The sequence below is a fragment of the Haliaeetus leucocephalus genome, unplaced genomic scaffold, assembly GCF_000737465.1.
Source record: "Haliaeetus leucocephalus isolate CR32 unplaced genomic scaffold, Haliaeetus_leucocephalus-4.0 Scaffold223, whole genome shotgun sequence".
Classification (NCBI taxonomy): Eukaryota; Metazoa; Chordata; class Aves; order Accipitriformes; family Accipitridae; genus Haliaeetus; species Haliaeetus leucocephalus.
In genome coordinates, this window is record NW_010972659.1 from 624589 (window position 1) to 651925 (window position 27337).

At 54.0% G+C, this 27337-nt stretch overlaps 1 protein-coding gene across 1 annotated transcript; it reads left to right on the forward strand.

The window, feature by feature from the left end:
• Window positions 1-1358: 1358 nt before the first annotated feature.
• On the forward strand, window positions 1359-27108 carry COL6A1 (collagen, type VI, alpha 1). Its single transcript, XM_010566985.1, has 35 exons — window positions 1359-1464; window positions 2272-2401; window positions 4309-4509; window positions 4832-4991; window positions 5194-5316; window positions 5408-5428; window positions 5648-5668; window positions 5762-5806; window positions 6077-6130; window positions 6955-6999; window positions 7104-7130; window positions 7509-7535; window positions 7637-7681; window positions 7927-7980; window positions 8743-8805; window positions 9242-9304; window positions 9477-9530; window positions 9619-9654; window positions 9823-9885; window positions 12255-12317; window positions 16290-16352; window positions 16851-16913; window positions 17396-17446; window positions 17531-17566; window positions 18047-18109; window positions 18600-18665; window positions 19386-19421; window positions 19768-19804; window positions 20696-20704; window positions 21577-21710; window positions 22802-22911; window positions 23219-23402; window positions 23610-23784; window positions 24210-24239; window positions 25018-27108. Exons 1-35 carry the CDS (start codon window positions 1359-1361, stop codon window positions 25626-25628), a joined length of 3069 nt encoding a protein of 1022 aa, XP_010565287.1. The 3' UTR covers window positions 25629-27108.
• The last annotated feature ends 229 nt before the right edge of the window (window positions 27109-27337 follow it).

Consider the following 27337-nt stretch of genomic DNA (forward strand, 5'->3'; position numbering starts at 1 on the left):
CTACAGCCAAACCTATGAGGTTTTCTCCTGATCATTCACACAAAGATGCTGTCAGAGTAGTTGTGGGTGAAAGGCAGGGTGATGGGGGTGGCAGCCAGCCCTGCGTGGCCCCATGAAGCAGCGCAGCAGGTCTCTTGCTCCCTTCGTGCAAGCAGCTTGTGTATGAACCATTTCTACTGCCTGGGTTTGTGCTGTCAACTCTTTGCTCTTTGGAGCTGTGCTGGACAACACTTTGATTTGCTATTTAATGACAGCTTTTGGTCCCCTCCTGTACTTTTGGGAGCAGGTTACAGCTGCGGCTGTAGCAGGATCAGCACCCAGGCATTTTGTCTCTCTCCCCAATAGCAATTAATGCTCCCACTGTGATGAGGGGTTTGGCAGTATCACTTCTGGGTCTGAGTTCAGCAGCATGGGACCCATCTCCAGTGCTGGCCATGGAGAGTGGATGGTCTACAACACCCTGGGGGGCCTTGCTGGGTGGGTCCAGCTCCCTACTGCTGCAGGTCCTCTGGCTCTCCTGCCATCCTACAGGATGGGAAGATGCTCATCTCCAGGCATCCCTAAGGACTTGCACTCCTGCTTCTACTTCCTGGGCTTGACAGCTTTGACCCCATCCCCGCTCCCTGCCCTGAGCATGGCCCAGGGGGGTCATTCCCAGTCTGTGAGGGTCCCTGTGGGGTTTTTCTCCGCTTGTCCCTCAGGTTCCTGATTGGGTTGAGTAGAAAGCCCTGAAAGTTAGGGAGGAAGGTGCTTCTCCAAAAATGTGGTGCCTCCGTGGTGCCCCCATCCCTGGGTGGCCATGGGACAGCTCCAGCTCTGCCCTGTGGTGGGGACTCCCCCGGTTAGCAGAACAACAAAGGCCAGCTCTTATGCAGGTGGGGATGCGGTGGAAATGCCTGTCCCTTTGCTCCAGCTTTCTTGGCCCAGGAGCTGGGAGGGAGCAGTCTGGCAAATGCCCCGAGCCCCCCTGCCCCACAGAGTGGGCTGACCCCGGAGGGGGATGCTGATACTGGGCACTGACCATGCCAGGGCTCCCTGCATGAGACTTGCGGAGATCCCAGGCGCTGGTGGTCAGGGCACCATCGCAGGTAAAGAAAGAGGGTAAGGAGAAATGCCTCATTCATTTCTGACTCACAGCTGACAGCCCCTGATCCCTCCCTCCGTCCTCAGGCTGGAGAAGTCTCCTCCTCACCCTTACCCTTCTGCCTGCTCTTCCTCCCACGGAAACCAAGGGGAAAGTGGTAAAAAAATATCTTCAGCGACTCCTGCCTCCGGACCACGGCCTCTCTCAGCTGCTGGGTTCTCCTTCCCTGCTTTTTTTCTTCGATCCAGCTCAATGGTAATCTGAACCAAGCAAAATGAGGCTGCGAGACTTTCTATTCACTTTGCTGCTCCCGGCCGGCTTCCTGGGGGGGGGCTTGTGGGCCCAGCGCCCAGAAATCACCCGGGTCGCAAATGCAGAAGGTAAGGCTGGGTTGCTTCCCAGGGTGTTTTTCCTTCCTGGGATCAGCAGAGAAGTCTGGCTGCTGTTTCCCTCCCGGGCGGATGCCTCCGCTGCCGCACGCAGCCTTAGCTTTGTCGGGACGTTTCGGGGAAGAGTTGTGTTTGCCGAGGAGAGTGATGTAGAATTAGAGAGGCTCTGTAAGACGTACCCATTTTTAATGCTTTGTTTTGGCTCTTTCTCCTTGGCTCTGTCTTGTCAGGTGTTACCAGTAGCACTGGGATGCAGTATGGGGGGATAACAGCTGATACCAGTTTAGCTTTCTGAAAGATTTTGATTTTGGCACTGGCTGTTAAGGTGCCTTTGTTCTCCTCTGCAATGATATTTGTGCCCGGGTGTGTCAGAAAATCATTAATTTTTCATTGTGTTAATTGTTATCATGTCTTAGTTTTATTTTTTTAAGTGATTGCTGCAGCTGCATGTTATTTTATATAATAACTAGCATTGGTCTTGCAAAGATAGTCTTCTAATTTAAATGGAAAAAAAAGTATAGGAAGCTGTTAAATGCCACAAACTGACGTTTTCTAAATATGTGCTCGATCCAGCTTACCCTTAATGCCAAAACAGAAATGAGCAAACTCCCACATGCTTGTGCTTGTGTGTCTCGCCTGGGGTTAGGATGTGACAGCGGTCCCCTTAGTGCAGACCCTGGGAGCCTGCTAGGAGGGGAGCTGGGCTGCAGACAGGCGGGTGGGCGGCACGGGGAGCCCGGGCTGGGGAGGCGATGTGGCAGGGCCGCTGCCGACTCCTGCCTCTCCGCTTCTTCCCAGACTGCCCCGTGGACCTGTTCTTCGTCCTGGACACCTCGGAGAGTGTCGCCCTGAGGGTGAAGCCCTTCGGGGACCTGGTTGCCCAAGTGAAAGATTTCACCAACCGGTTCATTGATAAGCTGACAAACAGGTACATCTTCCAGGGTTCTGTCCAGGCTGCGTTAGGGATGGAGCCTGGTGCCAGGTGGGATGCTGAGATTGCCCTGCATGCCTGTCAAAGGAGGCAGAGGAAGAAAGGAGGGATACCAGGGAGGGGGGTGGGAGCATCTCCTCCCTCTCCTAGTCCATGGCTGACCCGTTTCTGCTCCGTCCCCTCTGAGGGCAGCAGCATGCCTCTAGTAGGGCTGCCTGCACCCGCCCTCAAGAAAGCAAGGGCTTCCTGGAGCAGCAAACATGGCACCCCAGCCTCACCACCTCCGGCTGCCCGGGGGGTTGTTCTGTAATGCCGAAGCGATGCTGATCCCCATACCACCAGCTGCTCAGGCCCAAGAAAACCCAGGTGCTTGGGTGGCAGCAGGGCACCTCTGATGTTAAACCCAGCACTCATGGGCACCCTGCAGAGCAAACCCTCCCTTGCAACTGGCATCCCCCAGGATACCCTGCAGCATTGAACCTAGCTTTGGGGGCCCCTGCGGAGTGCCTTTTATCCATGCCACTGCCCAGTCCTTTATCTGCCTCCTCCTCACCCACACTTGCAGCCACCAACCCAGGTCTGATGCTGGCTTTCACCCAGGGATGCCCAGGAGCACCAAAGCTCCCAGATCCCCTAGGGGCATGATGCGGGGAAGGACTGCAGGCAAAGGCCATGGCTTGCCTGCTGGCAGGAGATCCAGGGATGCACGGGAGTACCACAGGTCCTGGAGCCACATGGATCCTGGTCCTTGGGACAGTGGGAGATGTGTGCTGGTGCCCAGAGGGGCACCGTGGGGATGTCCCAGTGCTACATGAGCTGGAGGGACAAGGTTCCTGTCTCAAGACAGGTGGGAGGGGGTTAGCAGCTTGCCTACCCATTGCCCAGGCAGGAGAGCTACCTTACAAGGCATTGAGTGACCAGGAGCCTCATGCCTGAGAACAATCTGCCAGGCCTCCATCAATGCAGCATGAGTCTCTCCTGAGCAAGGCTCTGGGCTTTGTCCAGAGCCCTTGCTGCATGCAGACAGACAGATGGACCTTCTGAGCCCACCCCAAACACCTGTATGCTCACTCTGCCACTCTCTACCTGCTCTGGCTCTGTAAGCTACCACCGTGCATGCCACGCTGCCAGGCACCCACAGTGTGCGTGGCATGGTCAGCACGGGTGATGGTGAGGCAACTGGCAGTGGTGGGGTGGAGGGGACAGCAGTGGGCAATGCTCAGATGGCTTTGGGAATGGTTCTGATGGGCAGAGAGAAGATGAGCCTGGGGAAGTGAGGGAGCTGTGCAACCCCATCCCTTTGGGATTGGCCCCGGCATGCTGAAAAGACCCTTTTTGGGGCACTGACCAAAGCACAAGTAGTTGTGATGCCTCTGTCCCAGGGAGTCACAGGTGCAGGCTGTGTCAGTGCACAGGACAGGGCTTCAACACACACACTCATCCATCTCTGAGTCAGAGCATCCTTCAGAGGGAGACATCCCTCTGATTTTAACACATCCAGCAGTGGAAAACTCACTGCAGTTCTGCGTGGGGTGTTTCGGTGGTTACCTGCCTTGCACACATGCACCTGGCTGTCTGGCTCAGCATTTCCTGCTCTGCTCCAGCCGCTGCAGCCTGGTACCTCTTCAGGAAGCCTCTGCCAAACTGTCTGACCCTTGCGGATGCCCATCAACTGTGCCCCTTTGGCATTCCACCTGCTGAACAAACTGCCCTGCTCCCATGGCTGGGCTTTGCATGTGAAGCATGCCCCAGCCTTGCAAGAAAGCAGGAAGCCCTTGCAAAGCCCTGCAACGTTTGGCAAAGGATTTGCATTTTTGCATGGCAGGCCAGTGCAAGTGAAGTGGAGGTGGTGGCAGAGTGTGGACGAAGGTGCTGAGAGCACGTGTCCTCGTGTGTCTGTGCAGGTACTACCGCTGCGACCGCAACCTGGTGTGGAACGCTGGGGCACTGCACTACAGCGATGAGGTCGTGCTCATCAAGAGCCTCACCCCGATGCCCAGCGGCCGGAATGAGCTGAAGAACCGTGTCTCGGACGTGAACTACATCGGGAAGGGTACCTACACTGACTGTGCCATAAAGCGGGGCATTGAGGAGCTGCTCATCAGGTAAGACAGTGGGGCCAGGGTGGGTGGAGGGGGTGATGCTGGTGGTATGGCTGTGGTGGATGAAGGTTGGGAGCTTCTGGATTAGGAGGTCCCTGTGCATTGTGCAGAGCTGTCCCCAGGGTGGGAGAGAAGGTCACCTGGGCATGAAATAGGTATGGAAGTGGCAGGTTGCTAAGTGCTCCAGCTTTATTAGGATGAGGCATGCCCTGACCAAAGGCTGGAGCACTGCCCGGGTAAGTGTCCAGAAGTGCCCACACCACTTCTCTCCAGCTAAATCTGTTAAATCCTTGCAACATTAAATCCTGTGTTTAAACCCTTGCAGTGGCTCCCATCACAAGGAGAATAAATACCTGATTGTGGTGACCGATGGACACCCCTTGGAAGGGTACAAGGAGCCCTGCGGAGGCCTGGACGATGCTGCCAATGAAGCCAAACATTTGGGGATCAAAGTGTTCTCTGTCGCCATCTCCCCCAACCACCTGGTAGGGACCATGCAGCAGGGATGTTCCCTGCAGGGGGTCCTGAGTGGGACCATGGGACCTCCAGCACGGCGAAGAAGGCTCTGAGTGCCCCTCAGAGCCCCTCCCTGGAGGGAGGATGTAGGTCCCCAGGGTGGTCTCTGGGGATGGGTCCTGCACCGGTGCCCACAGGTCTCACTCTGCCCTCCCCACCCCCCAACCCTAGGACCAGCGGCTCAACATCATCGCCACAGATCATGCCTACCGCCGCAACTTCACTGCCACCAGCCTGAAGCCAACCCGGGAGCTTGACGTGGAGGAAACCATCAACACCATCATCGACATGATTGTGAGTGCAGCCTGCCCCCTCCGCAGCCCACCCCCTCCCCAGGCTCACCCGTCCCTCTCAACGCCCTTCTCTTTGCCTTCTTATCTTGCAGAAAGTTAACACGGAGCAATCGGTGAGTGTCCCCTGGAGCCCCACTCCCTCCCGATCCTGTGCCTGAGCCCTCCCCTGTGGGTCACCCCCAGCCAAGCAGGGGCTCAGTGCCACAGCCCTGACCTGTAGGCAACCCCTGCCTGGCCCCTGCCAGCCTGGGGAGCTCCTCCCGAGCAGGGTGCAGCCTGGCGCTGGTGCTGCCCACTGCCTCTAATGCTGTTTTCTCCTTCTTTATGGGCAGTGCTGCTCCTTCGAGTGCCAGGTGAGTTGCGCTTTTGAGACCCCCTTCTCTCACATCCCCATGGCCCCAGGCTCTGCCTCAGTCACTGGTCTAACCCAGACCTCTCTCCCACAGCCTCCCCGAGGGCCCCCCGGACCTCCCGGCGACCCAGGCAATGAGGTGAGGGACTGGCCATGCTGTGGGACCAGGGTGGTGGAACAGACTCACTGGGGATGCTCAGAGACCAGTGGGGCACAGGTCCTTGGCACCCCACTGCTGCCGCATGGAGAGGTGGATGAGGACCCACACCATGCTCCCGTGCAGCCAGCATCATCTGCTTCCCCCATCCATGGAGCATTGCTGCTACCATCTTCCCAGCCCTCCTTTCAACAGGGTGTCATTCTGTTCCTGGGGATGATGAGCTAACTTTATTTCTGTCCTGTATTGCAGGGAGAAAGAGGCAAGCCCGGTCTTCCTGGCCAGAAGGGAGAGGCTGGAGAGCCAGTAAGTAAAGGACCATCCCTGGTGACTCTGCACAGGGGCTATTTTTTGGCCACTTCTGGCCAGACCTCTCAGGCGCATCCTCACCAGCCCTTGCCCCTGCATCACCCTATTTCCATGGGGTACTCAGTGTGGTCGCAGCCAGCTGTCCCCCTCTGCAGCCACCCTGCCGAGCAGTGGCTCCTGGCGGGCAGTGGGGTCGCCCCCTCCTCTGTTGCTACAAGGCTTCCTTGTTCCTCACCCAAAATAGCCATTCCTCCTGGAGGACACATCTCTGACTCATGTGTGCCACCCCAGGGGTGGATTCTGGGCTCCCTCCTGTGTCCTCTGACATGACAAGCACCGTAGTGTTACAGGGAAACCTTTGGTAAATAAGAAACTAATAGCATGAGGAAACTATTTCCATTCTCCTCCCCTTTTTTTACTAGGTACATTTATTTTTGGGAGATGTATTTCTCCCACACACGTGAGTGTGCAGTTACTCAGCTTGTGCATTCCCAATTTGGAAACCCTATGTCATGCACACACAGATTTTTTTCTTCCCAAGGGTTTTCTGCCCTTCCCTTTCATCCCAGATGATACATCCTCAAGCATCCAGTTTCCCCCACCCCCAGGAAGGGCTGGAGGTGGTGGAGGTGAAGGCAGGTCCCCTCTGCCCTCCACAACGATCCTGTACTCCCAGACTGGGCAAACAAGGAGTGGAGTTATGGGAGAGCCTCCTGTGGGAGGATATGGCAGCTGGGGCCCAAGAGCCTGGGCAGAAACTGCCCCACGGCACCCCATGATGGTGACATCTGCCTCCGTAACACCATGTTTCTGTACTCTAGGGCAGGCCAGGGGACATGGGACCTGTTGGCTACCAAGGAATGAAGGTATGTGGGGCTGCAGGGTCACGGGCATGCTTCCTAGATGGGCCACAGGCTTTGTGCTGCAAGTGTTTTCATTTTCCCATTTTTCTCTCTCCTTTCATCTCCAGGGTGACAAAGGAAGTCGAGGAGAAAAGGTGAGGACAGCAAGGACGTGATGGGAGGGGGATGGCGTCTCTGTCCCCCCCTGCTTGGTAGCCTGGGCTGCCCCTGCAGCTGCACAGTGTTGGGGTCTGGTACATGCCCATGTCCACTCATCCGTCCCTCCTGCCGGCACTGCCTGTGCCAGGACTGGGGATCTGATGGGAGCAGCCCATTTGCAGCTGATGCAGTCTTGGGGACCAGGCAAGCACTGTGCAGTGGGAACAGCCAGGCGGAACAGGAGAGACCAGCAGTGTGCAAGGGCACAGTGAATGCCTTCACCCTCAGACTGAGTTAACATGGGGACCACAGCATGGTGGGGGGATGGATCTGCTCTGCACAGGGGCCTAACACCTTTCTCCTTCCCTTTGCAGGGCTCAAGAGGAGCCAAAGGAGCCAAGGTCAGCCTCTGCTTTTGCACCATTTATTCTTTCTGATTGATGCCTGGGGGCAGAAGGGTCTTTGGAAATCACTTCTTCATGGTCCCTATTCTCTGTTTCAGGGTGAGAAGGGCAGGCGTGGAATTGATGGCATTGATGGCATGAAGGTAAATCTCTGTTCCAGAGCACTTTGCTTAGTCTGAGGACCCTGGCTTTTGCCCCTCCAAAACCACTGTGGGGTCTGGGAACAAAGCCAGTGTCCCACATGGGGCAGTGGGGTTCCCTCCCTGCAGGGCTGTCCACCTGCCGGCCAGGGACAGGTCTGGCATGTACCTTTCGGAGCTCTAGGATGATAGATGGGGTCTTTCCATGGGCACTGCTCATGGAAACCCCTGCTTTGTCTGTCTGACAGGGTGAAGCTGGATACCCCGGGTTACCTGGCTGCAAAGGCTCACCCGGATTTGATGTATGTACCCTGTGGATGCTCCTTGTGTGCTAATCAACCAATGCAGTAGGTCTGCCGTGGTGGTGCATGGAAACAGGGAGCCCCCCAAGAAGGGGACCTGTAGGGGAGGGAGTTGCCATACTTTGAAATATGCCTCTAGACATGCAATGCTTATCCCAGGCATGGCACCTTGGGAGCATCCCCGGGGCAGTCTGCCTTGTCCTTGTCTGGAAGCTGTCCCCCATTGCATAGGGCTGCCTGGGAAGCTGTGCGCTGGGGGAGCATTTGGCTGGAGGCTGTTCAGCACAGAGAACTCGGCAAAGAAGAGCCCAGTGCCACATAGGCAAGCCCAGGATTAATCAATTTCAGCCTGCTGTGACCAGCCACCTAGAAAATGTTGGAGATTTTGGAGGGCTCTGGGAAACATTATTCTGACATTGCATTTCTCCAGTTTCCATGCTTTTTTCCCTGCTCCCAGGATGAGACATCTATGGCAGCACCAGTATCACTGTGGTCCAGCCACAGCAGTCCAACAACCACCTTTTCTGCCATTTTCCTCCGAGCTGCAGAAGCACGCTCAGTTTTGCAGTGTTTCAGCAATGTGGCCACAGAGTTGCTTGCATGGCTCCATGGTGCAAGAGTACCATGCCATCCCTGTGTCCCTCCTGTCCATCTCGCTGGGGAGCTGCGGGCCAGGCTGCTGGGATGCTCAGTCCATGCCCAATTTCCCACAGATAGTGATGCTGTCTTGGTTTTCAGTGATGCTGCCTTTATTTTCAACAGGGAGCTCAAGGCCCACCTGGACCGAAGGGAGATCCCGGTGCTTACGGGCCCAAGGGAGGAAAGGTAAATAACTCTGCCCAGCCTCATGTGGAAGGAGGGGTGCTGGGACCCCACTCCTGCAAGAGGGAGAAGTGGCAATTGACCCATCACTGGCCTCCTTGCACCACTTGGGGGCAAGCCTATGCTAGAGGATGCTGTCTGTCACCCACAGTAAGATCTGGCTGATATGACTCCCAGTGTGCCCAAGGTTAGCGGGTGCCCACAAGCCTGGCACAAGCATCCCTGAGATATTGGGGGTCTGCTGTGAAAAAGTGGCTCACACTGGGCAGGTGGAGTGGGGGAGGATCTGCTGGGTATGGGGAGCTCCGTGGAAAGAGACCACAGCCCAGAAAGAGACTCGAGGTGCACCAGGGCTCCAGACGGCCTTTGCACTGTGGAAGCTGAAATCCACCACTGGGTGCTGGATGTAATCTTGACAGTGCCTTGTGTCCTTGTGAAGGGGGAACCTGGGGACGATGGAAAACCTGGCCGGCAGGGGATTCCTGGCAGCCCTGGAGAGAAGGTGGGTGAAGTGCCCATGTGTGAGTGTCCTCTGCCCTCTGTGAGAGGGAGAGGTCCCCTGCGCCAGCCTTGGCTTCAAAGCCGAGCTTGTCCAAGGCTCTGCAAGTGTGCAGGGCTTTGCTCCGAAACCTGCTGACTTGTCTCGTTTGCACCTCTGTGGCTTGCTCACCCAGGGCGCACCTGGAAACCAGGGTGAGCCTGGACCGGCAGGAGAGATGGGTGATGAGGTGAGTCCTCTGCCTGTGCCCATGATGTTGCCCGTGCATGCTTGGCGGCCATCCCCACCGCCTGACCACCCCTGTTGTTTCTCCGCAGGGTGCTCCAGGCCCAGATGGTCCTGCTGGAGAACGGGTAAGTGAGGGCACCGCACTGGTGGGGCACGGGCAGGGGCTGGTACCCATGCAGAAAAGGAGGAGGAGGACGGCTAGGGGTGAGTCTGCTCAGAGGTGGGCAATGAGGGAGGGCTTTGCTGCTGCTGGGAGCAGGTCCTGATTTTGTGTTCCCACCATCTCCTTGCAGGGCAGCAATGGAGAAAGAGGCCCCCCAGGCTCGCCAGGTGACCGCGGGCCAAGAGGAGAGCCGGTAACTGCATCCATGGGTTGGCTTTCAGCGTCTGCTTGCAAACAGGGTCATGCTTGGCAGCCAGGGGCTGGAAATAGGTGCCCAGTGGCTAATTTCACCAGTCTGTGGGCCAGCAGGCAAGCTCAGTGCCTTTACCTGCTAGCCCAGGTAGGGCCTGCTGCTGTCCCCCAGCAATCATCCCTTTATGCTAGCAGCTAATCACCGAACAGCCAAAACCCAGAGGAGACCATGCCCAGCAAGCCAAGAGCAGGCAGAGATGGGTCAGCCCCTGCCTCACAGCTGCGAAACCAGCTGGTGGAGAGCAAAGAGGCAAGGTGTCCTCCTGCAGGTGCTTGGGGGCTGCATGGGGTACCGGTGGCTCAGGAAGGAGGGCACAGGTGCCATTAGTGGCAGGGCAGCATGTGCGGGTGTGGACAGGAGGGGGAACACCCTTCCCTCCCCTTTCTGGTGGGAGTCACTAGGAAAGTATTTTTCCTGCTTGCCGGGGGTGAGTCACTGAGTGTGAGCATGGAAGGGACAGGCAGGAGCCCTCGGCAGGCCAGGACAAACATGTGGCTAGAGGCAGAGATGCCACGCACGCCAAGGAGGGACGAGGGTGCTGCTGCTCAGGGTGGGGGTGGGGGGAGCTGGGGCGTCCAGCAGCAGCATCTCAGCGGGTGGCCAGCTGTGTCCCGGCACTGCTGGGCGGCCACCACCACACTTCCCTTGTCCCTGCAGCAAGGACAGCCAGTACCCACCACCAGCTTGGAGCAGGGGACAGAGGTCCACCCTGGGGAGGGGGCAGCTCTGGCAGGGGGCTGCTGGCAGCCTCCTCCTCCCTGTTTACGGCTCGGGGAGTGGCAGCACTGCCGCACGTGGTGTGCGGGGCAGATGTGCGCAGGAGATGAAGGCATGCCAGTGTCCTGGAGTTAAATTGTTCAGCAGACGATGGGCTGCTTCCTTCCAAGTTTTAGTCCAAGCACAAGGCTGCGTAACCTCGCCAGAAACGTCTCCACCAGCACTCGGGGCCCTTTGGAAGTTGTGTTTTATATTTACTGTTTGGCTTGGGCATCTGGAAGCTTCTAGCTTGCAAACAACAGCTTTAGGACACCAAGCTTTCAGTCGCTTTCCTCAAAGTTTTGTCAGGTGTGACTTACAGGAAGGTTCTGAAAGCCTTCCTTCCCCACAGGCTGGGAGCTGCCTGGCCTCATGTCCCAGGGCTGCAGGCAGAGCAGCACCTTGTGCAAAGATACTTGTCTTGCAGCACTTGGTGCTGGCTGATCTCAGGGGTGGCTTGGCTGTGAGGTGCAAAGTTCTGTGCTTAGCTGTCATGCAGCCCTGTAAGAGGTAATGCTCCACCTCGCAGTGGGGAAAGCTTTGTTCTGAATTTCCAGGAACCTGCAGCAAGCCCTTGGGCTGCAGGGACGGGTAGCCATGCCTCCTGATTCTCCTCTTGCCTCCCTGGCTTGCTCGCTCGCTCCTGGCTGTGTGTCTAGGTGGGGAAGGGGCCCCGGAGCCAGCTCGGGTCTGGCAGACACACTGTCCTGTTGGGACGCAGCTCTGCTGGACTGGTGGAAGGCTGTCCCTTTCCACATTGGTTAAGTGAAAGTGGAACTGAGATGGGTCCAGCCCTTGGGCATTTCCTATTGGACTTTTTGCGGTGCAAGAACACCCAGACTCAGGTTTTCCAGGCTCTCCTGGGCTGTCAGTTCTCTGCAAATAGCCCTAACACATCTCAGGGTACTGAGTGTTAGCAAAGGAGAGGGGAGAGCATCAGCAGTGAGAGGTGAGGACATCCCTCCCCAGCCACCGTCTCATTCCCTTGGAAATCCCCTTAGCTCCACAGGGACATCAGCCTGGAGGAAGAGGGGGTAGAGGAAGGAAGCTGCTAGCCTGGAGTCTCTGCCCAGGCATGGGGAGAGCAGCTCCTCTCCATGTAGACTGCCCAAGGCAGGAGCTGCTCTAGAAAAGCAGCCATGGTTGCAGAGTGTGGCTGGGAAAAGCCACTACATGGTTTTGGGGCCAGGGCCAGGTCTGTGTATCTGCAGAAGCCTTGCAAGATCTCTCCAGGCATTTGCTTTTCTGGCACAGAATGGGCTGAAACATGTCACCCAGAGGCAAGCATTCCCATCCTTCAGAAGGTCTTCCTCTTAGGGCTATCTTCTTGGCTTCAAGGTGGCCATGCCAGCCCATCTTTCTCTCTCCATACCTCTGGCAGTTTCCTACCCAGCTCCCGAATCTGCCTCAAAAACCTCCCTGTTTGGATGACTGCATTTCTATCCAGCATGTACTAACAGTGTTGCATCACTGCTACCCACTGCACGCAGGGCCCTTTGCACCCTACAACTGTCCCTCTTTGAGTTTCTCATGCCCTCTGTGTGCATTTTCAGGGAGAGCCTGGACCACCTGGTGACCAAGGGCGGGAAGGACCCCTCGGACCACCTGGCGACCAGGTAAGGGCTTGGATTAACCTTCTGGATCCCAGGTGGAAGTGGTTTGGGCAGCGAGGAGAGTGGAGTAGGGGGCTTAATTGCTGCTACAGCATCCTGGGACAAGTTTTCAGCACCTTCCAGGCCAGGTAGCAAAGCTGGTGAAGAGGGGCAGGGGTTTCTAGGAGAACCCAGTAGATGAACAGGGCTAAAAAAATGGAGATTGGCTGCTGGGATATGGACAGAGCAACCTCCACACCATTTCCCAATCCCATGGAAACAGATGTCAACATGTCTGACAGATTTGGAAACTGGCAAGTGCAAGCCGCAGCAACGCACAAAATGTTCAGGCCTGGGGCCAGACTGTGCTCACCTCGGACAAGGGAATCAATGAGACATCTTGTGTCAGTGAGGATAGCCTGACGGGGCCCCAGCAGTGTCCCTGACACCCTTGGCATCTGCAGAGACAGTCTGTCCCAAAGCCAGCGTTCCTCAAGTCTGCTTGCAGCAAGGTCTGGCCCTCCTGCTCTGGGGTCTGCTTGTCCTTATGTGCTTCAAGGAACAGATCTAGAATCCATGGGCTTTCTGGAGAGCAGAGCTGGCTCCCACCAGCCTGAGGAAGGCTTCTGTCCCCTGTACAACTGAAGGTTCTTTCTTCCCAAAGACATACCCAGCTCCCAGTTGATAACTCTGGGTCTGGAGGTGTTGCTGGGTTAATCCTCCATGGCAATAGCACTGATTGCAATGGCCAATAAGGTCTTTGCACCTTAGCAAGTATGCTTTGACATCACCCTTTGACAGAGCTCTGTGGGACAACTCCCCTCCTACCCATACCATCAGAGTTTTGATGGAGCCCAAGATACAGGGAAGTATTGAGATAAATGTAACATTCCCACACTGGTGGAGCAGGACTTCCACAAGGGGTGAAGCATGGAGACCAGCGTGCAGATAAAGATGAGACAGCTTTTGAACTCCTGTTATGGTCAACCAAGTGTTGAAGAGCCCTGAAGGAGATCTGGAGTGCAGGACAGCCATGAAGGGGCCCACTGTTGTGTTCACTTTATCCCCAGCATGGGTGACCCCCACGGCAGACTTACACCACACCACAACCTGGGGAGAGGGCATGCTTGTGCCAGGGTTGTGCTTGCCTGGAGATGGGCTTCCCTCAAGCCTATCTCATGTTAGTGAAGAGCACCAGATTCACACAGGAGGATTGTCCAGATCCTACTGTCTGTAGCTGAGCTGAGCTCCTGCCACAACCAAAGAGCATCAGGCAGCATCCAGCTTGTTGGGCACTGCCGTGGTGAGAGGTATCATTTTGGGAGGTGGCCCTGGTAGGAAGGCAGCTCTTTGGATGTGTGCGTGTAATGGACTGGTGCTGCAGGCTGACACCAGTGAAGGAGGAAGGACTGGAGCTGCTCTCTGTGTGGTAGAGACTCATTCTGGTTTCAAGGCAGGAGAAGGACTGCACAGAAGCAGACACAGTTAAGGTGGAGATTTGATGGAAGCCTGGGAGCTTAAGCTGTACAAGCATGGTAGGGAGGCAGGCTGGGATAGATCCTGCCTCCAGACAGCCTTCACTGGTGGGGAGGAGGAGGAAGAGAAAGGAGAAAGAACGGTCTCCCTGATGTCACTGAGCCTGTGGGACACCAGTTTTCCTTCCCTAGCACCGAACTTGAGTCAAACCCTTGTCAGAGCAGGAAGCATTACAGAAGGAGCTCCAATGCCTCCCCAGACCAGAGACAGCCCCAGTGCCTCCACCACTCCAGGGAGATTTCAAAAGCAGTTGCAAAGCAAGGACGTTTTTTCCATAAGCTGAGGAAGAATGCTTTTGCTTGGCCAAATTAAAAATAAGTGCGTAATTGGGCTTGGGCAGGAGTAGGACTTTGGCAAACACAAGTGTTTTTCAAGCCATGTTATCTGCAAGCTCTGGCTGTTGGAGCATATTTCTCTTGGCAAGGGGAAAGGGCTCCTGCTAACCTGTGACTCCCTTTCATCCTCTTTCTGTCCAAGAGAAGCTAAGGGTCAGCACACTCTTTCCCTGATCCTTGTGGGCAGGTTTGTTGGTCCCTCTCTCTTCCTAGCCATGGTGCCCATCCCTCCTGTGGTTCTTGTTGCACCCAGAAAGGTAGCAGACAGGGAGCTGCTAAAGATTTCCTGACCCAAAAGCCTGCATCTTCATAAACTCCTCCAAGGCCATGAGGGAGTTGCGCTGTGTGCTACAGTGAGGACATGTACAGCCAGCATGAGCCAAGGGTGCTGTGGATCCAGCTTTGGCTGATGTGAATGATCATGAGTTCTCGTCCCTCCTTCCCAGCTTTCTCTCTTTTGGGCTTTTGTGTAGAAATAAGGTCACATGCCTTTGAGCAGTTTAATGCTCTGCACTGCACTGTGTAATTTTAAGTCCTCTGCACCCACACGTACACCTTTCCTTGGAAGAAGGGTGCATGAATGTTTGGCACCAGCTTCTCCCAGCCACTGTTGTGCGAAGAGGAGCAGAGATGACAGCTGGAGGGGATTTCAGCTTCCTCAGCTTTCAGGTGGTGAGAGAGCAGCTGCAAAGCTGGACTAGGCTGAGCCACCACACTGATGCAGCTCCCAAAAAGCTCAGAGGTGCTGCTGATGCACTGAAAACATGGAGGAAGCTCTTGGGCACACACCGCTGCGATGCTGAAGCCCAGGTACCATTGAGCAAGTGCTGCCTTCCACCTGCCAGGAGACTGCAGTCGTGTGGCTTGTCACAGGAAACATTTCAGAGGTTGGGAATCTTGAACTGACATGTCCACTGCCTGCAGCAGCAATGCTGGAGGGGCCAATTGCAAAGCCATCGCTCTCTCCCACCATGGCTTGATCTCTGCCTACCTCTGTCATCTCCATTGCCTGGGGGCTGGTTGCACACCCAGCTCCACGTGAGATGCTGCCTTGCTCAAGCATTTGGACCCATGGGCAACAGCATCATTACCCAATCGTTACTCACCATTGCTACTAACCTCCTGGCAAGTAAACCCCGCAAAGGGCTGTTGGCACCAAGCAGAAGGTGGAAGGGCTCCCTTGGACATCTGTTGGAGCTCTTGGAGTAAAAAAATGTCCTCCCACCTCCTCTTTTGTCTCCGCCTGTCTCTGGCCAGCCCTGCAGCTGATGGAGCGAGTGGCCGTTGCCCAGATGGGATGTGGCAGAGTGACAGCTTCGGTCTGTTCCAGCACACGCGGCCAGGGCTCTGCAGCCTCCTGAGGACAGAAACTCCCCGGAGCCATGAAAGGGCCTCCGCCAGCCCGGCTGCAACCCAGACGTGTCCGAGCCCCAAGCCGTGGGGAGGGCTTCTATGGAGGGAGGTCTGTGTCACCTTCAGGGGGACATGCTCCACCAAGGACCATTTCTGCCCCAGGGGCACCTCTGTCACAGCCACTGAGATGACGCTGTGCAACCCAGCTGTGCTTTGCTGCCTGAAAGCACCATCCCTGCCTCCTTGGTCCTCTTTCGCACCAGGTTCTCTGTTACTGGACTGAGGTGTGGAGGAGGGGGGTGGCTTTTAGGGCCTTGGAAGCTCTGCTCAGAAGCTGCTCCCTCCCACAGCCTGGCTGCCACTGAAAGCACATGGTGTTCAACCCATGCCTGCAGTGTCACACCTTGGCCCAGAAAGCTTCTTGCTTTGGCTCGTGCTCACCAGGAATCTGGCCAGGGCTGCCTCCGATGGGGTTTTGCAGAGAAAGCAAGGTGTAAGGAAGCATGGAGAGCTGCAGCCTGTGCAGGGGGCACGGAGGAGCCAAGCATAGCTCCTGAAGCATCTCCCCACCTGCGTTAACACCACCCCCACCCCCCATCAATAGGTCCTTTCTTGTGAGGCTGGCCGAGGCGGAGGTGACTCACTGGTGGGTGCGAGTCACGAGGCGGATGCCCCCCACCCACCACATCACGAAATGAAGGGACCTGCCCTTCAGGGCAGGAGCAGCACCAAGGGAAAATCCCTGTTGTGAAAGCTCTTTGTGTTTCCCTAGGGCGAGGCCGGACCCCCAGGACCCAAGGGCTACAGGGGAGATGACGGCCCCCGCGGCAATGAGGTCAGTGCTGCTTCATCACCGCACCTTCTGGGGGGAGGGAATGAAGGGAAGACTGGGAGATGCTGCCCGTTAGGGCTGTCCCCAAATCCCTCGGATCTTGGAAACCTGTTGTAGGTACAAACTCAGGTGCTAGCTTCCTGGCAGACACATCGAGGCATTTTTCGTGGGTCCTTAAGGCCGTGGTTGCCTTTTTCCCCACGTCCCAGAGGCCATTTTGTGGAGAGGGTATAGCCACACCACAAGCCACACAGCTTCCCATCACAGAAGCTGGGGGAGCTGCTCTCCAAGGGCAGCCACCTGAATCTGCCAGCGGATTTGATCCCCAGGGCAGGGAGCAAACTGAATCCCAAGCCCAGCTTTGGGCTTTGCATTGCTCTTGTATAAGCAAAACACCTTCCATGATGGGCTCGTGATGGTAGCTGGTTGCCTCAGAAGGCATCATCTTCCCAGATCAAGGGATGGTGTGTAATACTTGACTGCTTCTTCTGCTCCTTCCAGGGCCCAAAGGGGTTGCCTGGAGCACCTGGGCTGCCTGGAGACCCTGGCCTGATGGGAGAAAGGGTGAGTGGTATTTGTCTGGGGGGATTGCATGCCATGTGGAAAGGATGTACAATTGGCTGGTTCCACAGAGCATGATCCAACTTGGGAGAAAAGAAATTGCAGTCATACACAGCTGAGATGCTGGGAAAATTTGCAAGCAGCCTGCTTTTGAATATGCATCACATCTGCAGGCTCAAAGAGCCATGGTTTAGGATGTACTTTCCAGCAACAGAGACCTGATACTTCCCAGTCTGTTCCCAGCCTGTGACCATATCCCCAGTCTCCAAGTGGGACAGTGTCACTATCCTCTCAGTGGCTATGGAGGTCACACACAAGCAAGATGGCCTTTTAACTTGCCTGTACCTGTGCCCAACCCACCAGTTGCATATTTTTTGCACAGACATTTTGCTGTGGAGATAAACTGTCCAAAGAGGGCAGGATCCTGCTGCTGTGCTATCTAAGGGGTCTGCTTTTCATTGTCTCACATATTTCTCCCTTTCCAGGGGGAGGATGGCCCTCCTGGGAATGGCACAATTGGATTTCCAGGCGCTCCGGTAAGTTTTCTGTGCTGCTTTGAAAGACTAAGACCATTATTTCTGCTTGTCCGACCTAACAAGCTTCCTTTCCTTCATCCTCAGGGGCGGCCAGGAGACAGAGGTGACCCTGGCATTAATGTAAGTGTGCCGCTTCCTCATACACCAACATAAATTGCCCTGGCCGGTGGTTTGGCTCCTAGAGCCTCTCCATCAGCTGCATGGCAAAATGGGCTCCCTGAAGCAGCCTGCTCCTCCAAAGCTCTCTTTTTCTTCTGCCCACCTCTCCCTGCAGTGGGTGCTTCTGGAGGAAGTGTCCTGCCTTGATGCACTGGTAGTAACACCCAAGGGCATCAGCCTGGGCTGAGTGCTCTCTGATGCAACCCCAGAGCCAGAATTTGGGGTTGGGAGTGCCAGCCAGGGGGACATGGATGGTCCTATAGCAGTGAAAGCCGCCTAAGAAGCTCTCTTCCCCAACAGCACTGCAATTTGATGCTAGGGAGCCTATATGCTGCTCTTCACCCTCCTCCCAAGCCAGCTTTCACAAGGTCACTGCATGCCAGCACCAGCTTCACCACGCTAACAAAAGCATGCAAGAGTCTCTTCTGTACTATTTTTCAGGGAACAAAAGGCTACGTTGGTCCTAAAGGTGATGAAGGAGAAGCTGGAGACCCTGGCAATGATGTGAGTAATCTGTATAAAGCTGAGTCATCTTTCTCTGTGAACACAGTGCAGGAGCTTTGGGCTGGGCCTCTAACACTACCTTGCCTGTGGGTCAGAGCCCATCAGACTTTGTAAGTCTGCAAGCGCCCTTTGCCGCTGAGCAGTGTCTGATGGCAAGGGGAGCCCTCCTCTCCAGATGTTCATTTTGTGTCCTACAGCTTATGGCTGGCAAACCTCCAGATCTGTTAGGTTGAGGTGGATATCATCTCTGCAAGGTTTTCTGTGCTTCTGGATAGCACCAATGGTTGCACCTGTGCTGCACCACTGTCCTGTGGAGGGAGATTTTCCCAGTGTCCATCCCGACCCTCCCAAGTCCTCACTCATTTGGTTGGGTACAGCAATCTCGGATAATATTTTTGTGGTTAAGCAGGGCTCAGCAGACATCTGGAGAGGAAGGTGCTGCATCCTGACAGACACAGATTTGTAGATTTTGGTTTTGTTTTCATTCCAGAATCCAACCCCTGGCCCCAGGGGCATCAAAGGAGCGAAGGGCCACAGGGGACCTGAAGGCCGCCCAGTAAGTAAGGACCCTGGAAGGGTTTGCACTGATGAGCGCAGTGTGCCGGGCTGACAGAGCTCCCAACAGCAGGGCTTGACACACACTTGCCGTGCTTGGCCCTGCTCACAGCAGGAGCAAGGCAGTTTGAAAACCCGCTGCTGCAGCCTGGTACATCAGGTCTCTGAAATCACACTCATTCCAAATCAGGGCAGAAAATACAGGCACTTGTGCTTTTTCCACGAGCAAAGCATTCTCGTATGATCAGGTTCAGTAAGGGCAAGCAGCATTTTAGAGTGGCCATCCTGAACCTGAAAGCGTTTCAGTTCGTGTTGAGTCGCCACTTGCTTGTGTTGCCTTACATTGGCCTGGAGGCTACAGGAGAGGCATCTTCCAAGCAAATGGTATCCATCCATCCATCCATCCCCTGGGTGCTGTGGGAATAATGCCAAGCCATGTCACTCAAGGTATGTGTGCTCACTGCCTACAGCAAGAGCTTGCCTTCCCACCTCGGTGGGCATGGCACACGTGGAAGTGGGTCTTCTTCCCCCCACCCCTGTGCAGACCCAGAGCATCGTGTAAGCAAGCAGATGTAGTCGCTCAAAGACCAGTGCAGGGGCCAGCAACTGGGAAGCCAAGAGACTTTTCCAGACTCTGCATTGCTTAGCAAGGTATTGGCAGAATACACCGCAGATAGGACTGGCTGCTCTTGTAACTGCTTTCCGTACTTCTCTTTGACAGGGACCACCAGGACCCGTGGGACCTCCAGGACCAGATGTGAGTGAGACAAGAAGAGGGCACTGCTTGCTTGCTTGGTCTGTGCTTCCCCTGCCCCGCATGATGGCTCTTGGGAGAGGGTCACTGCTGGGGGAGCCTCGTGCTCCTGGGCTGGGTGGTGCCTGCCCCTCATTACTGTCCCAATGAGTCTCACTGGCCAGATTTCCTTCATGCCGATGCATCACCAGCCAGTCCCCTCTATAGTGCATCCCACTTGCGCATCACTCATTTCCAGATCAGGACCTGCTTTGAGGGCACAAAGCAGCAGCAGGGGTGGCGAGCAGCACCTGGGAGCCAGGAAGCTGCCTTCATTGTTATTCAAATGTTTCTTTACCTCTGTTCTCAGGAATGTGAAATCTTGGACATAATCATGAAGATGTGCTGTGAGTATCCCTGCACCACTCCTCCCACCCTGCTCAGCTCCTTGCTGAGCAGGAGATAGCTGCTTTTTCTCTGGCCACCAGCAAGCAAGACCATCCCCAGGCAGCATGCATATGGATGCCATGGGCATCGCTCCCCTTCCATGAGTCACAATTATGTCAGTGAGCTGGGGAAGAGGTGGGAGGTCCTCCCAGCAGCTGGGACAGCAACCAAAAAGAGACAAATCTTTTGCACGTTGCTGTCCCTTCTCTTGACCCAGGGACTTCCAGCTCGATCTCTAGAATAGGTCATGCAACTGTTGTTTCACTTGTGCATGCTGCAGACTGGTTTGCTGTGTCTGTGGCTCTGTACATACACAATTACCCTTCAGGGAAAATATGAGCAAAGTTGTGTAAAATCTTTGTGTGGACCATTTTACCTTTTTTTCTTAAATAGCAGGGCCTGACTTTCCCCCTCAGGGAAGAGAGATCTGTTCTGGGGTGTCCTGCCATGGGGAGCAGCAGTAGACAAATGTTGCAAATGGTTTCTGGCCCATGGCCAGTAATGAAGTGCTGGAAGGACACAGGGTACTTAGGGAACCAAGTTTGAGCTCCATACTCTGGTGATTTACTTAATCCCTCCAGGATTAGCTTTTATTTTTATTTAAATAAGAATGCATTAGCATGTGCAGAAACAGAGCTCTGCTGCATGCAGTGCTCCAGGTCAGGGCATCACAATCTGAAACAGGAGAGATCTGGATATTTCAAATGGGAGGGAAACCACCATGAGCTTGAATTGTCCAGACCAGGTGTCTCTGGATTTGCAGAAACACAAACCTGCAGTCTGCATTAGTGTGTGAAAAACCCTTGTGTCAAGCATTTTAACGTTCTCTCTTTCTCTCCCTTCTCCTCTAGCTTGCTGTGGTGAGTGTAACTTGGCAAAGTTGCTCTGCAAACATTTGCTACCCTTCTCCTTGCTTGCACCCCTCACTTTCCCTGCTCCTTGCCTTCTGCTATGGTGATGTGGAGAGAGCCTGGGAGGGAGGACCAAGCATGAGCAAGGCAGGGGAGGGCAGCAAGCTCTCTCCAGGGGTGCTGCGCGGATTCAGAGGCTACTGTGGCTGGGTCCTACAACTGGAAAACTGTTGTTGAGGTGCCCTGTGCCAGCAAACTGCGGGCAGATTTTCTCCACCCTTTTTTCAATTGAAAGGGATGTCAGTTCAGGGCACGCTGTGGATCCAGCTCTGTCGTCCTCCTTACAAATTCTGTGCTGGTCTGCAGAGAAATGTGCAGGACTTTTTCCTCTGATGCTGTCCTGATGGGTTGGGTTTGCAGTCCAAAATCTTGAAGAGCCAAGGGCACAGGATGTCCTTCAGCCATGGGAAAGAGGCTAGAAAGCTGAGTCAGCCTCCTCCAGCCCACCAGTGTCACCTCTGTCCTCCTGGGCTGGATGAATGGAAGAAGTGAGAAAGCTTATGAGGAAATGGGTTTTGGAATAATTACTGGGTGGTTTAAGGGTACTCACAGCTTGGAAATGCTACTTCTCTTAAAGGGGTGCTGACCAAAATGCAAATGGAAAAATTAGTAAACTGACTCTCAAGTCTCCCATGCAGCTATTTTGCTGCTTTATTTTACACCGTGCTTTGTGGGTAGATAGGTCACAAGCACCCACCTAGTCAGGACTAACAGCAGACATCAGCTGCTTGCTTTGATATGCCTCCCTGCAAAACGTGCTGCTCTGAGCGAGCTGCTCAGATAGAAAACACAAGCCCCTCCACTCCTGTGCCCTGCTGCAGAGTGCACCTGTGGTCCCGTGGACCTCCTCTTCGTGTTGGACAGCTCAGAGAGCATTGGCCTGCAGAACTTCCAGATTGCCAAGGACTTCATCATCAAAGTCATCGACCGCCTGAGCAAGGACGAGCGTGTGAAGGTGAGATTTCCACTGAGTCCAGGGATACACTTGTGTGCACTCACTTATTTTTCACTGCAAGCAGAAAAATGGGGAGATGTCCTCACTCCAAAGAGCCTCCACAAGGCTTAGCTTCAAGTACGTAACTGGGGTGGGTCCTGATTCCTCCCAGATTCATAAAGTGATGGAGAAGTGAGAGCAGTTTGTTGTCCCAAAATAAAGACATTTCGCTCTTTCTGGGCAAAGGGACTCTGCCTGCTGTGGCTGTGAACTCTTCCTCCATGTCCCAGCACAGATGGCTCATAAAGCGTTCGCCTGATCAATCTATCAGCCTCTTCCTTGTCCTGATGAGCATTTCAGGTGGCCGGAGTAGATAACACATGAGGTGTGTTGCAACTTCCCCTAGCTCCCTGATGGCCAGCCCCCCAGGAACCCTTGCCTGTCCTCAGGCTTGGGTTTAGGTTACCAGTTAACCACACTACTGAAAAGGACCTTTGCAGCCCAAAACAGCAATATTGTCCCAGTAGTGAGTCTTTCAGTCTGAAGAGGGGCATAAGTGCTTACTCTCCTAACTCTTCCCTGGTAACCCGCTGTGTGTGGGAAATTTAGTTTACCTCTGTGATTTGGAAGGGATGTTTGGGATCCAGTCTTTCCTTAAGGTATAACCAGACACATCTGTAGCACATGGGCTGTAAAACCACAATGACCTGCCATTGGACACTTGTGTGAGCATGTGTGGGTCTCTTTGACTGACAAAGAGCTGGTAACAAGCAGAAAGGCTAGAGCTGGGCAGCAAAACCACTGTGCTGGAAGAAAAACAGAAGTTTTGAAAAAAAAGTTCTATTCCTAGCTGCCCACCATGGCCAAAGTCTTGTGTTGAGACCACTGAGACAGGAAACCTTGATTTGGGTCTTGTTTCACTGACTAGCTCACCAAATTGGTCCCCATGTGCATCCACTCCTGTTGGGGCTCCTTCTGCCTGGAATAAGGCAGAGGAGAGGCAGCAGACCCTGCTGTGAAGGCGTTCAGTACAAACCACCAGCAGGATTTCCGAGCTCTCCAGGGCCCCCTGAGGTATCTGACCCTAACTGGCTTCTGTTTTTTTCCAACAGTTTGAAGCTGGGGAATCCCGTGTGGGCGTTGTGCAGTACAGCCATGACAACACGCAGGAGCTGGTGGCCATGGGGGATGCCAACATAGACAACATCGGGGCACTCAAACAGTGAGTCTGTGGGGTCTCAGTGCATCATGCAGAGAACTGACCCAGGGAAACCTACTCACCTTCCATCCTCCATCTGCAGGCCAGCAGCTTCTGCAGCTGCAAGGATGCTAAATGTTCTTTAGTGGAAAGTAACAGTTGGTGGCATGGTAGATGGTGCTGAGGCCAAGGAGCTTGCCAGTTTTCCACCCAAAGTCCCATGCAGGGATGTTGTCCTGTCTCGCAAGCATGTCAGAGATATGTGTTCCCAGGGGTTCCTTCAATATCCACGTGGCAGGGCTTGCAGGCTCACTGGTGTCTGTGCTTACAGGGCAGTCAAGAACCTGAAATGGATAGCTGGAGGCACCTACACTGGAGAAGCCCTGCAGTTCACCAAGGACAACCTGCTGCGGAGATTCACCTCCGACAAGCGCGTTGCCATCGTCATCACTGATGGACGCTCTGACACACTGCGGGATCCTACCCCGCTCAACTCTCTGTGCGATGTCACCCCGGTAAGGGCACAGGGGAAGCACCCTGCCTGCAGGGAACTGCCACACAGCAGCTGTGCATCAGAGTAGTGCAGGATCTCTGGGGGCCTCCATGTCTTTGCTGCCCAAGGCTAGGGCAGGGGGAACACGTGTCACTAGAAGCATTCTCACAAAATGACAGGCATTCAAGGTGATGAATGCATCCAGTGATGGACTCTAACTTCGCTGCAGGTGGTTTCCCTTGGGATAGGTGACATTTTCCGGAACCCTCCAAATCCAGATCACCTGAATGACATCGCCTGTTTAAGCAGACCAACCAGGCCAGGACTTTCCATTCAAAGGGACAACTATGCCGAGCTCCTGGATGACACCTTCTTGCAGAACATCACCTCGTACGTCTGCCAAGGTGGGTGAAAAGTTGTGGCTGGAGGCAATAGGGAAGATAGTGAGGAATGCCTCAGCCAAAGGGTGAGGGATGCAGGCTGCCCTCCCTTGCTTTCCCCAGTCATGCTCTTAAGCAGGCATTGAGGGAAGAGAATGGCTGGTGTTCAAGGTTCAGTTAAATAAGGGAGAAGGACATCTTGTGTCTCAGAACACTTTGCAGCTGGGTTCAGGTCCTCTCCTGCTGCAGGACGTGTCTGTCCACAGCATTTTTCAAGCACACACCTCTTTGCTTTCTAGTGCACATTTATAGCCTTTGCACAGCACTTTGCACAATGTGGCTGTGACCGAGGTGAGCGTTTGTCCCTTCTGTGGCTCTGTAGGAAGCTATAGGAGAAGTGGTTTTCCTGGGTGAGCTGATGACATTACTTTTTCTAATTTTCTTAACAGAGAAGAAATGTCCGGACTACACCTGCCCAAGTGAGTATTGATTCCTCATGCCACAGGAAGGGGTTGTGGGTGCTGTGGTGGGAGAAGTGGGACTTTGTATTTGTGGGAATGCATAGCTTGGACACCTCTCACAACAGGGAGGGTCCTGGACTGGAGAAGTGAGCAAGCCTTGTCAGACACTCACAGGGTTTCTCACACACATGCCAGCCCAAAGCACATGGGGGAAAAGCCTAGACAGTTGCTTTTGTTGCGCCTCAAACCTAGAGAGGAGGCTCGCCAGATTTTAGCCCTCACAGGGTTTAGCTGAGGTAGGTAATGAGATCAATTGCTATATGGTGGTGGGAGCACAAGGAAAATTCAGCACCATGGCAGGGATATTTGAGAAAGGTGCTTGAAAAGTGAATACCTGGAGGAATTTAGTGGGGTACACCTCCAAGTCAGAAGTGTGTATGATCCTCAGACTTATTATGGAAAGAAGCCAGCCTCAGGAGGTGAAGTGGTTCCCCAGATATGAAAGGACAGCACTGTATTTAAGCAACAAGAGTTACTAGACCATCTGAGCCAGATAAGTACATGGGAATGCAGCCTATCGTAAACCAAATAAAAGAAGGTACGAAAGGGTAAAGGGACAAGTCTAGGACAGCACTGGGGTAGGGGAAACCAAGCTAGCAAATACCCAGAGAGTGGGGATTTTCCAAGTCTGACAAGGCAGGAAGCCTGCAGGAAAGCCGGTGACTTCACTAGCTTTCCATGAAAGAGGCAGGAGGAGAAATGCAGCCTAATGAGCCCTGGGCTTTTCCCCTTGCAGTCAGCTTCAACGGGCTGGCAGACATCACGCTGCTGGTGGATAGCTCCACCAGCGTGGGGAGCAAGAACTTTGAGACCACCAAGAAGTTTGTAAAGCGGCTGGCGGAGCGGTTCCTGGAGGCTGGCAAACCTGCTGACGACTCCGTACGCATCTCAGTGGTCCAGTACAGTGGCAGGAACCAGCAGAAAGTGGAAGCTCAGTTCCAGTACAACTACACAGTCATCGCCAAAGCCATCGACAACATGGAGTTCATTAATGACGCCACAGACATCAACGCTGCTTTGCGGTACGTCACAGGGCTGTACCAGCGGTCCTCCCGTGCTGGGGCAAAGAAGAGGGTGCTGGTGTTTTCTGATGGCAACTCTCAAGGGATCACTGCAAGGGCCATTGAGAGGGCTGTGCAGGAAGCTCAGCAGGCTGGCATCGAGATCTATGTGCTGGCAGTGGGCAGCCAAGCCAACGAGCCCAACATCCGTGTCCTGGTCACCGGGAAAAGCGCAGATTACGATGTGGTCTACGGGGAGCGCCACCTCTTCCGTGTGCCTGACTATACCTCTCTGCTGCGTGGTGTCTTCTACCAAACTGTCTCCAGGAAGATAGCTGTTGACTGAGCATCTGGGTTTCTGCCAAGGCCATGCCTGCTTCTGTCTCGTCTAAAAATGAAAACCAACAAAACAAAACAAAAAAATTAACAGTATTCTTGACCAACCTGAAGAATTTGCGTCTATGCAGATAGCCATAGTGCCACAGCCTGGCTGTGCATAGTCCCCTTCCTTCTCCCCCTGCTTCATCATCTGCATCTCTACTCTGTTAGCCTCAAACTTTCCTCCCTGCCCATGACTGCCTCTCCCTTCCCACAGCAGGCAAACACAAGCACACCTAGCAATAAGCTGCCAGAACACCAATAGCAACCTCATCCCACTTTTTTTTTTTGGCAAGAAAGAATCACAATGAGGAATTTTGTACCACTAAGGACTAGCCTGGTCTCATAAGGCTGATTATTCTCTTTTCAGATACAGGGGTTTTTGTTCATTTGCTTCTTTCTTTCATACATCAGCTGAGCACTTGCCCAGCTCACAATGGTCCTAACCCAATGCTGTGCTTCAAGTGAAATGATCAACACTTCAGCAAGCTTTGAGAGGGGATCATTGTCATGGCTGGCAAGTCTGGTTCATATCTCAGATGCTTGCGGTGGGAGGGCTGGACTGCATTACCCAAGCTGAGTGGAAGCATCTCTGGCCTCCAGTGCCATGGGATGGGGCACTGACTTCCCAGGGCTGGGGTGGAGGTGCGTGGTGGATCATCCCTCAGTGCTGACACTCCCATTCAGGGCAGGGAGGCTGGGCACCGACCAAATAAAAGATGGACAGCAGCCATTGGGGAGGGGGGAAACCCTAGAAGAAGCTACGTAACTGCACTCCTTCACTAACTGATCTCATGGTCCTACAGTGAAACCAGGAACCTCATGAATAACCTGATGACTTGTGTTATAGTCCAAGCTCCATTCTGGAAAAAATCTCTCTGAGCCCAGTTAGTGGGATTTATTTTTTATATATATATAAATTTTTTTTTTTTTTCCCCAAAAAAAATGCCAAGCTGTCTAATTCCCAGTGAGCTCTCTGGGACTACTGGTTCTATAGGACCATCTAGGAGTTAGGCACCTGAGTTGCAGGGAAACCCACTAACTGTACTATATATTGTATTAGGGCCTCATCCACAGCCCAGCAAAGTCAAGGGAAAGGCTGCCATTATCTGCCAGGGTCTTTAACTCACACCCTACGGATATACTGACAAAGGTGCTATCACTATGTGTGTGATGCTGGCCCTTGGTGTTTACACAGTTGTTTCCAGGACCACGCTAAAGATGTGGTTTGGCTGGGCGAGATTTTGTTTCAGCGCTTCCATTGGTGCTCTTGCTATGAATTCATGCGCTTCTGAGAAAGCAACAGTGATTGCCAGGTATCGGCATACCAAACTCTTTACTTTGTATCCAAAACCCCATTGTATGAGTTAGTTTTAGTTTATACCTGTGTTTTACTAAAATTGTCCACTTCAGAAATTTGTCAAATAAATTGTTTTCCACAATCCTGTTGGAAGTTTGTCTGACTTGAATTTCAAGGGCTCTGAATGTTCAAAAAGTCACTCAGTAAAACAGAGGTTGCTGGGATCTGGGAGGACTTCCGCAGAACCTCTCCCATAAAACTGTAAGGGATAGAAGAAATCTATTGCTTTTGCATTGTAAATCTGGCAATTATTGAATGTCATGGATTTGAGAAATACTGTGAATTCTCTTCATCTATTAAACAGTGCATAAAAATTT